The sequence below is a fragment of the Pseudorasbora parva genome, chromosome 3 (genome assembly GCF_024679245.1).
Source record: "Pseudorasbora parva isolate DD20220531a chromosome 3, ASM2467924v1, whole genome shotgun sequence".
Lineage (NCBI taxonomy): Eukaryota > Metazoa > Chordata > Actinopteri > Cypriniformes > Gobionidae > Pseudorasbora > Pseudorasbora parva.
The window spans coordinates 781,453-792,712 of NC_090174.1; the positions used below are offsets into that span (position 1 = coordinate 781,453).

The following is an 11,260-nucleotide window of genomic DNA, read 5'->3' on the forward strand; positions in this document are numbered from 1 at the left end:
GAGGAGCTATTTAGACTAAAGACTACAGTCAGTAGAGGAGCTATTTAGACTAAAGACTACAGTCAGTAGAGGAGCTATTTAGACTAAAGACTACAGCCAGTAGAGGAGCTATTTAGACTAAAGACTACAGTCAGTAGAGGAGCTATTTAGACTAAAGACTACAGTCAGTAGAGGAGCTATTTAGACTAAAGACTACAGCCAGTAGAGGAGCTATTTAGACTAAAGACTACAGTCAGTAGAGGAGCTATTTAGACTAAAGACTACAGTCAGTAGAGGAGCTATTTAGGCTAAAGACTACAGTCAGTAGAGGAGCTATTTAGACTAAAGACTACAGCCAGTAGAGGAGCTATTTAGACTAAAGACTACAGTCAGTAGAGGAGCTATTTAGACTAAAGACTACAGTCAGTAGAGGAGCTATTTAGACTAAAGACTACAGCCAGTAGAGGAGCTATTTAGACTAAAGACTACAGTCAGTAGAGGAGCTATTTAGACTAAAGCCAGTAGAGGAGCTATTTAGACTAAAGACTACAGCCTGTAGAGGAGCTATTTAGACTAAAGACTACAGTCAGTAGAGGAGCTATTTAGACTAAAGACCACAGCCAGTAGAGGAGCTATTTAGACTAAAGACTACAGTCAGTAGAGGAGCTATTTAGACTAAAGACTACAGTCAGTAGAGGAGCTATTTAGACTAAAGACTACAGTCAGTAGAGGAGCTATTTAGACTAAAGCCAGTAGAGGAGCTATTTAGACTAAAGACTACAGCCAGTAGAGGAGCTATTTAGACTAAAGACTACAGTCAGTAGAGGAGCTATTTAGACTAAAGCCAGTAGAGGAGCTATTTAGACTAAAGACTACAGCCAGTAGAGGAGCTATTTAGACTAAAGACTACAGTCAGTAGAGGAGCTATTTAGACTAAAGCCAGTAGAGGAGCTATTTAGACTAAAGACTACAGCCAGTAGAGGAGCTATTTAGACTAAAGCCAGTAGAGGAGCTATTTAGACTAAAGACTACAGCCAGTAGAGGAGCTATTTAGACTAAAGACTACAGTCAGTAGAGGAGCTATTTAGACTAAAGACTACAGCCAGTAGAGGAGCTATTTAGGCTAGAGACTACAGTCAGTAGAGGAGCTATTTAGACTAAAGACTACGGTCAGTAGAGGAGCTATTTAGACTAAAGACTACAGCCAGTAGAGGAGCTATTTAGACTAAACACTACAGTCAGTAGAGGAGCTATTTAGACTAAAGACTACAGCCAGTAGAGGGGCTATTTAGACTAAAGACTACAGTCAGTAGAGGAGCTATTTAGACTTAAGACTACAGCCAGTAGAGGAGCTATTTAGACTAAAGACTACAGTCAGTAGAGGAGCTATTCAGACTAAAGACTACAGTCAGTAGAGGAGCTATTTAGACTAAAGACCACAGCCAGTAGAGGAGCTATTTAGACTAAAGACTACAGTCAGTAGAGGAGCTATTTAGACTAAAGACTACAGCCAGTAGAGAAGCTATTTAGACTAAAGACTACAGCCAGTAGAGGAGCTATTTAGGCTAAAGACTACAGTCAGTAGAGGAGCTATTTAGACTAAAGACTACAGTCAGTAGAGGAGCTATTTAGACTAAAGACTACAGTCAGTAGAGGAGCTATTTAGACTAAAGACTACAGTCAGTAGAGGAGCTATTTAGACTAAAGACTACAGCCAGTAGAGGAGCTATTTAGACTAAAGACTACAGCCAGTAGAGGAGCTATTTAGGCTAAAGACTACAGTCAGTAGAGGAGCTATTTAGACTAAAGACTACAGTCAGTAGAGGAGCTATTTAGACTAAAGACTACAGTCAGTAGAGGAGCTATTTAGACTAAAGACTACAGCCAGTAGAGGAGCTATTTAGACTAAAGACTACAGTCAGTAGAGGAGCTATTTAGACTAAAGACTACAGCCAGTAGAGGAGCTATTTAGACTAAAGACTACAGCCAGTAGAGGAGCTATTTAGACTAAAGACTACAGTCAGTAGAGGAGCTATTTAGACTAAAGACTACAGCCAGTAGAGGAGCTATTTAGACTAAAGACTACAGTCAGTAGAGGAGCTATTTAGACTAAAGACTACAGCCAGTAGAGGAGCTATTTAGACTAAAGACTACAGCCAGTAGAGGAGCTATTTAGACTAAAGACTACAGTCAGTAGAGGAGCTATTTAGACTAAAGACTACAGCCAGTAGAGGAGCTATTTAGACTAAAGACTACAGTCAGTAGAGGAGCTATTTAGTTTGACAAGCAAAATTCACAAAAGATTTTGAAAAATCAATGTGCAGGACCCTTAAGACTGGGTTTACCCAAAACATTGTTTTCGGTCCTATAAATAAAATTAAAAAAGCTTGTCTTCACTGGATGATGAAGTGTCCGTGTTTGCTCAGCAGTCGCTGCAAATGTTTTGGAATGTTGGAGCTCTGAAACGTTGCAAATCCATGTCGCGGCTGATGTGAATGTTTTTGACGCGAAATATTCGCTTTGCATTTTCGTTACGTGTCCGGTGTGAAAGGGCCCTTATAGTGATGGATCAGACCCCTAATTTCATCAGGAGCGTTCCCCAGACCCTTACCTTCAGCTGGTCACTGAGTTTAGTGTCCACATCCAGACGGATGAGCACCGGCTCTGTTAGGCCTGTGGCAGAAACATACACACACACACACACACACACACACACACACGATCAGCCAATGACAAGAGCTCAACACACACAGCTGTGTTTAGAAAAATTTGCAAACATTGAACCGGTCACTTAAGTGAAAGAATAACATTATGAAATGAATGCTTTTCTTCAAAACACGTTGGACACAATTTTTGGTAAAATCTCTCAAACATGAGATTGTCCAGCCATGACTTCCTGTTCCCCAGGAGTTGGGTTGGGGTTAGTAAATATGATGAGAAACAAAGGCCAAATCCCCTCAATCATTATCACACCAGAATATATCGTCCTGATGTGCAGCTAAAGATGGTTGAGCTTCATTTAACAGAAAGTGACTGTAGGAAAATAGCTAAAGCATTGAAATTTGATTTCCACCATCAGGGCAATAATTACGAAGCTCAATCAGCTAAAGAGGATATGAATCTAAGGCGCGTGTATCGTCCTATTGAGAGGCCTGAGTCCGAGTCGAGTCCGAGTTCACAGAGGAAAAAATATTAAACATTAACTCTTTCCCCGCCAAACACGGAATTTTCCGTTTTTAGTGAGAATACGCCTTCCGGCCAAAACTGAACTTTCTGTGTTTCCGTGTTTTCCTTGTCAGACGCTAGGGGGCGCTATTACGCATCTGCTGAATGAGTACAGAATCTCCTGATCAAAACACACGCGAGGAAGAGGCAGTAAAACAAGCGATCGCATGTAATCTGCATCCGGATACGCCACACCTGTGAGGTGGATGGATGATCTCGGCAAAAGAGAAGTGCTCACTAACACAGATTTAGACTGATTTGTGTAAATAGGAAAAAGTCTTAGATCTTTGAGTTCAGCTGATGAAAAAAAAAGAGTTGCATTTATAATTGTTAAAAATATAAAATTTTGTTCAGTGTATTTTTACCGCCTTCTTTGATCATATTTAGTGCCAATAATTCTGACCACAACTATACATGCTATTATACCCCACACACACGTATCATGTTTCTGAGCAAAGCCTTAAGTTTTAAATATTGTATTTAATAAAGTAATCCATTTTATTTTTAATATATCAACAATAATTAATAAATAGACAGGGTAGCTCAAATGTGTGAGCTGCTGTCTTGACTTATGTTGGGTGAATTACACACACGATACAGTGTGGTGGTTTTGTACAGTGACATATCGTGACACACTGCAGTGTTATGGTTAATTAAATCCCAAAGGCACAATATGTAGATCGGCGCTCACCGGCTCTGGCGAACTCCACGATGAGTTTGGGCAGCGTAGCGGAGAACAGCAGAGTCTGCCGAGAGTCCGGAAGCCGTCTAATGATTTCCTGGAGCTGATCCGCAAATCCCATCTCAAACAGCCTGGAGGAGCAGAGACAGTTAGCAGAGGGGTTAGAGGGACGGCCCGTTAGAGGGACAACTCGTTAGAGGGATGGCCCGTTAGAGGGACAACTCGTTAGAGGGACGGCCCGTCAGAGGGACAACTCGTCAGAGGGACGGCCCGTCAGAGGGACAACTCGTTAGAGGGACGGCCCGTCAGAGGGACAACTCGTTAGAGGGACGGCCCGTTAGAGGGACAACTCGTTAGAGGGACAACTCGTCAGAGGGACGGCCCGTCAGAGGGACAACTCGTCAGAGGGACGGCCCGTCAGAGGGACAACTCGTCAGAGGGACGGCCCGTCAGAGGGACAACTCGTTAGAGGGACGGCCCGTTAGAGGGACAACTCGTTAGAGGGACAACTCGTTAGAGGGACAACTCGTTAGAGGGACGGCCCGTTAGAGGGACAACTCGTTAGAGGGATGGCCCGTTAGAGGGACAACTCGTTAGAGGGACGGCCCGTCAGAGGGACAACTCGTCAGAGGGACGGCCCGTCAGAGGGACAACTCGTTAGAGGGACAACTCGTTAGAGGGACAACTCGTTAGAGGGACAACTCGTTAGAGGGACAACTCGTTAGAGGGATGGCCCGTTAGAGGGACGGCCCGTTAGAGGGACGGCCCGTCAGAGGGACAACTCGTCAGAGGGACGGCCCGTCAGAGGGACAACTCGTTAGAGGGACGGCCCGTTAGAGGGACAACTCGTTAGAGGGACAACTCGTTAGAGGGACAACTCGTTAGAGGGACAGAGGAGCAGAGACAGCTCGTTACAGGGACAGCTCGTTAGAGGGACAGAGGAGCAGAGACAGTTAGCAGAGGGGTTAGAGGGACGGCCCGTCAGAGGGACGGCCCGTTAGAGGGACAACTCGTTAGAGGGACGGCCCGTTAGAGGAACTGCTCGTTAGAGGGACGGCCCGTTAGAGGAACTGCTCGTTAGAGGGACAGCCCGTTAGAGGGACAGAGGAGCAGAGACAGCTCGTTAGAGGGACAGAGGAGCAGAGACAGCTCGTTAGAGGGACAGAGGAGCAGAGCCAGCTCGTTACAGGGACAGCTCGTTAGAGGGACAGAGGAGCAAAGACAGCTCGTTACAGGGACAGCTCGTTAGAGGGACAGAGGAGCAGAAACAGCTCGTTACATGGACAGCTCGTTAGAGGGACGGCCCGTTAGAGGAACTGCTCGTTAGAGGGACAGCCCGTTAGAGGGACAGAGGAGCAGAGACAGCTCGTTAGAGGGACAGGAGCAGAGACAGCTCGTTAGATGGACAGAGGAGCAGAGACAGCTCGTTACAGGGACAGCTCGTTAGAGGGACAGAGGAGCAGAGACAGCTCGTTAGAGGGACAGAGGAGCAGAGACAGCTCGTTACAGGGACAGCTCGTTAGATGGACAGAGGAGCAGAGACAGCTCGTTACAGGGACAGCTCGTTAGAGGGACAGAGGAGCAGAGACAGCTCGTTACAGGGACAGCTCGTTAGAGGGACAGAGGAGCAGAGACAGCTCGTTAGAGGGACAGAGGAGCAGAGACAGCTCGTTAGAGGGACGGCCCGTTAGAGGGACAACTCGTTAGATAGTTATAGTTATAGTTCTGGTTATAGTTATAGATCTAGTTATAGTTCTGGTTAAAGTTATAGATCTGGTTATAGTTATGGTTATATTTATAGTTCTGGTTATAGTTATAGTTCTGGTTATAGTTCTGGTTATAGTTATAGATCTGGTTATAGTTCTGGTTATAGTTATAGTTCTGGATATAGTTATAGATCTGATTATAGTTCTGGTTATAGTTATAGTTCTGGTTATAGTTATAGATCTGGTTATAGTTATAGTTCTGGTTATAGTTATAGATCTGGTTATAGTTATAGTTCTGGTTATAGTTCTGGTTATAGTTATAGATCTGGTTATAGTTATAGTTTTGGTTATAGTTCTGGTTATAGTTATAGAACTGGTTATAGTTATAGATCTGGTTATAGTTCTGGTTATAGTTATGGTTATATTTATAGATCTGGTTATAGTTCTGGTTATAGTTCTGGTTATATTTATAGTTCTGGTTATAATTATAGATCTGGTTATAGTTCTGGTTATAGTTATAGTTCTGGTTATGGTTATAGTTATGGTTATATTTATAGTTCTGGTTATAGTTATAATTCTGGTTATAGTTATAGTTCTGGTTATAGTTATAGTTCTGGTTATAGTTATAGTTCTGGTTATAGTTCTAGTTATAGATCTGGTTATAGTTCTGGTTATAGTTCTGGTTAGTTATAGTTTTGGTTATATCTATAGAGCTGATTATAGTTCTGGTTATAGTTATAGATCTGGTTATAGTTCTGGTTATAGTTATAGTTCTGGTTATATTTATAGTTCTGGTTATAGTTATAGTTCTGGTTATAGTTATTGTTCTGGTTATAGTTCTGGTTATAGTTATAGATCTGGTTATAGTTATAGTTCTGGTTATAGTTATAGTTCTGGTTATAGTTATAGATCTGGTTATAGTTATAGTTCTGGTTATAGATCTGGTTATAGTTATAGTTCTGGTTATAGTTATGGATCTGGTTATAGTTATAGTTCTTGTTATATTTATAGTTCTGGTTATAGTTATAGATCTGGTTATAGTTATAGTTCTGGTTATATTTATAGTTCTGGTTATAGTTATAGTTCTGGTTATAGTTCTGGTTATAGTTATAGTTCTGGTTATAGTTATAGATCTGGTTATAGTTCTGGTTATAGATCTGGTTATAGTTCTGGTTATAGTTCTGGTTAGTTATAGTTTTGGTTATAGCTATAGAGCTGATTATAGTTCTGGTTATAGTTATAGATCTGGTTATAGTTCTAGTTCTGGTTATAGTTATAGATCTGGTTATAGAACTGGTTATAGAACTGGTTATAGAACTGGTTATAGTTATAGATCTGGTTATATTTATAGTTCTGGTTATAGTTATAGATCTGGTTATAGTTCTGGTTATAGTTATAGTTCTGGATATATTTATAGTTCTGGTTATAGTTCTGGTTAGTTATAGTTTTGGTTATATCTATAGAGCTGATTATAGTTCTGGTTATAGTTATAGATCTGGTTATAGTTCTGGTTATAGTTATAGTTCTGGTTATATTTATAGTTCTGGTTATAGTTATAGTTCTGGTTATAGTTCTGGTTATAGTTATAGATCTGGTTATAGTTATAGTTCTGGTTATAGTTATAGTTCTGGTTATAGTTATAGATCTGGTTATAGTTATAGTTCTGGTTATAGATCTGGTTATAGTTATAGTTCTGGTTATAGTTATGGATCTGGTTATAGTTATAGTTCTTGTTATATTTATAGTTCTGGTTATAGTTATAGATCTGGTTATAGTTATAGTTCTGGTTATATTTATAGTTCTGGTTATAGTTATAGTTCTGGTTATAGTTATAGTTCTGGTTATAGTTATAGATCTGGTTATAGTTATAGTTTTGGTTATAGAACTGGTTATAGTTATAGATCTGGTTATAGTTCTGGTTATAGTTACAGTTCTGGTTATAGTTATAGTTCTGGTTATAGAACTGGTTATAGAACTGGTTATAGTTATAGATCTGGTTATAGTTCTAGTTCTGGTTATAGTTATAGATCTGGTTATAGAACTGGTTATAGAACTGGTTATAGTTATAGATCTGGTTATATTTATAGTTCTGGGTATAGTTATAGATCTGGTTATAGTTCTGGTTATAGTTATAGTTCTGGTTATAGTTATAGTTCTGGTTATAGTTATAGTTCTGGTTATAGTTATAGATCTGGTTATAGTTCTGGTTATAGTTCTGGTTATAGTTCTGGTTAGTTATAGTTTTGGTTATAGCTATAGAGCTGATTATAGTTCTGGTTATAGTTATAGATCTGGTTATAGTTATAGTTTTGGTTATAGAACTGGTTATAGTTATAGATCTGGTTATAGTTCTGGTTATAGTTACAGTTCTGGTTATAGTTATAGTTCTGGTTATAGTTATAGTTCTGGTTATAGAACTGGTTATAGAACTGGTTATAGTTATAGATCTGGTTATAGTTCTAGTTCTGGTTATAGTTCTAGATCTGGTTATAGAACTGGTTATAGTTATAGATCTGGTTATAGTTATAGTTTTGGTTATAGAACTGGTTATAGTTATAGATCTGGTTATAGTTCTGGTTATAGTTACATACTGGTTATAGTTATAGTTCTGGTTATAGAACTGGTTATAGAACTGGTTATAGTTATAGATCTGGTTATAGTTCTAGTTCTGGTTATAGTTATAGATCTGGTTATAGAACTGGTTATAGTTATAGATCTGGTTATAGTTATAGTTCTGGTTATATTTATAGTTCTGGTTATAGTTATAGATCTGGTTATAGTTCTGGTTATAGTTATAGTTCTGGATATATTTATAGTTCTGGTTATAGTTATTGTTCTGGTTATATTTATAGTTCTGGTTATAGTTCTGGTTATAGTTCTAGTTCTGGTTATAGTTATAATTCTGGTTATTGTTCTGGTTAGTTATAGTTCTGGTTATAGTTATAGATCTGGTTATAGTTCTGGTTATAGTTTTGGTTATAGATCTGGTTAGTTATAGTTTTGGTTATAGCTATAGATCTGGTTATAGTTATAGATTTGGTTATACTTCTGATTATAGTAATAGTTCTGGTTATAGTTATAGTTCTGGTTATAGTTCTGGTTATAGTGATAGTTCTGATTATAGTTATAGTTCAGGTTATAGATCTGGTTATAGAACTGGTTATAGTTATAGATCTGGTTATAGTTATAGTTCTGGTTATAGTTATAGTTCAGGTTATATATCTGGTTATAGTTATAATTCTGGTTATTGTTCTGGTTAGTTATAGTTCTGGTTATAGTTATAGATCTGGTTATAGTTCTGGTTATAGATCTGGTTATAGTTCTGGTTAGTTATAGTTTTGGTTATAGCTATAGAGCTGGTTATAGATCTGGTTATAGTTATAGATCTGGTTATACTTCTGATTATAGTAATAGTTCTGGTTATATTATAGTTCTGGTTATGGTTATAGTACTGGTTATAGCTATAGAGCTGGTTATAGTTATAAATCTGGTTATACTTCTGATTATAGTAATAGTTCTGGTTATGGTTATAGTTCTGGTTATATTTATAGTTCTGGTTATAGTTCTGGTTATAATTATAGCTCTGGTTATAGTTCTGGTTATAGTTATAGTTCTGGTTATAGTTATAGTTCTGGTTATAGTTATAGTTCTGGTTATAGTTATAGATCTGGTTATAGTTATAGTTCTGGTTATAGTTATAGATCTGGTTATAGTTATAGTTCTGGTTATAGTTCTGTTATAGTTATAGTTCTGGTTATAGTTATAGTTCTGGTTATAGTTATAGTTCAGGTTATAGAACTGGTTATAGTTATAGATCTGATTATAATTATAGTTCTGGTTATAGTTCTGGTTATAGATCTGGTTATAGATCTGGTTATAGATTATAGTTCTGGTTATAGTTCTGGTTATAGATCTGGTTATAGTTCTGGTTATAGATCTGGTTATAGTTCTGGTTATAGTTATAGTTCTGGTTATAATTATAGTTCTGGTTACAGTTCTGGTTCTAGTTCTGGTTAGTTCTAGTTCTGGTTATAGATGTGGTTATAGTTCTAGATCTGGTTATAGTTACAGTTCTGGTTATAGTTTTAGTTCTGGTTATAGTTATAGTTCTGTTATGGTTATAGTTATGGTTCTGGTTATAGTTCTGGTTATAGTTCTGGTTCTGGTTATAATTCTGGTTATAGTTATAGATCTGGTTATAGTTATAGTTCTGGCTATAGTTATAGTTCTGGTTATAGGTCTGGTTATAGCTATAGTTCTGCTTATAGTTATAGTTCTGGTTATGGTTATAGTTCTGGTTATAGCTATAGTTCTGGTTATAGTTATAGTTCTGGTTCTGGTTATAGTTCTGGTTATGGTTATAGTTATAGTTCTGGTTATGGTTATAGTTATAGATCTGGTTATAGTTCTGGTTATAGTTATAGTTCTGGTAATGGTTATAGTTGTAGATCTGGTTATAGTTATAGTTCTGGTTATAGTTATAGTTCTGGTTATAGATATAGATCTGGTTATAGTTATAATTCTGGTTATAGTTATAGTTCTGGTTATAGATCTGGTTATAGTTATAGTTCTGGTTATAGTTCTGGTTATAGTTATAGTTCTGGTTATAGTTCTAGTTCTGGTTGTGGTTATAGATCTGGTTATAGTTATAGTTCTGGTTATAGTTATATTTCTGGTGTGGAGGTGATCTGTGGTTGTACCTGTCGGCTTCATCAAACACCACATACTCCACAGCCTGCAGCTTCAGGTTCATCTCCTGGATCACATGCATCAGACGACCAGGAGTCCCTATGATGCTGCAGAACAACACACACATCAGGAGAACACACAATCACACACACACACACATCAGGAGAACACACACACACGCACAAACACGCACACACACAATAGCACATACACACACGCGCACTCACTCAGCTAAGCGTTGAGGGTGAACTTACATGTCGGGATTCTCGTGAAGAGCAGCAAACTGGTCGTCCATACTGACAAACAGAAAGGAAACACAGGAAGTCACGACTTATGCAGAAACAAAACAAGTACACCGAGACTCAACACACACACACACACACACACACACCTGATGGAGTTTGGCTTGGCTTGCTCAGTTGGGCACACTAACATTTCAATTCAAGTTTTCAACTAAATATCCAAATAATATTAATTACTAAATTAACTGTGTCAACTATATCACTGATCTGCCAACATTGTTGCTATAGCGACACGCATCATAATCTGAAGCCACGCCCACCGGGGGGAAACAAACCAGCCGTCTCCATTGACTTTCTATTGCGGGAAGCACCTCTTTATCATATCTGACTTATTACAAAAAATCTAACAATGTCTAAAAGCTGATGTGTGACGAGGTGTGCAGGAAACAAGCTAAAGAACAGAACAAACGCCTATAAGCTTTTATCAGCCGCTGACCCCAAAAACGAGCGTTTAAAGACAGAAAAGTGGATACAGGCAATTAAGACAAAGCGAAACACTACACTGTATTATATGTAATTATATTACACTGAGAACAGGAAATATAATATATCAAACTGACATTTAGATATTTGACCAAATGTTTACTGCACATGTAGACACACAGTGTCAGGATCCCAAAATGAACCCATTCTTCTGCTGAAGCTTCACGTCTTATTGCCTTATCCACTTCTGTCTC

General features: G+C 38.4%; 1 protein-coding gene across 2 annotated transcripts in view; it reads right to left on the reverse strand.

Annotated features, from left to right (window-relative positions):
• Positions 1-11,260, reverse strand: part of ddx54 (DEAD (Asp-Glu-Ala-Asp) box polypeptide 54) — a 59,503-nt gene that overhangs the window by 44,339 nt on the left and 3,904 nt on the right. For both annotated transcript variants that reach the window (XM_067437514.1, XM_067437513.1), the window contains exons 6-9: positions 10,536-10,577; positions 10,293-10,388; positions 3,896-4,017; positions 2,591-2,652 (exon numbers count right to left, since the gene is read on the reverse strand). In XM_067437514.1, coding sequence (XP_067293615.1) covers positions 2,591-2,652; positions 3,896-4,017; positions 10,293-10,388; positions 10,536-10,577 — 322 coding nt within the window. The remainder of the gene's footprint in view (positions 1-2,590; positions 2,653-3,895; positions 4,018-10,292; positions 10,389-10,535; positions 10,578-11,260) is intronic.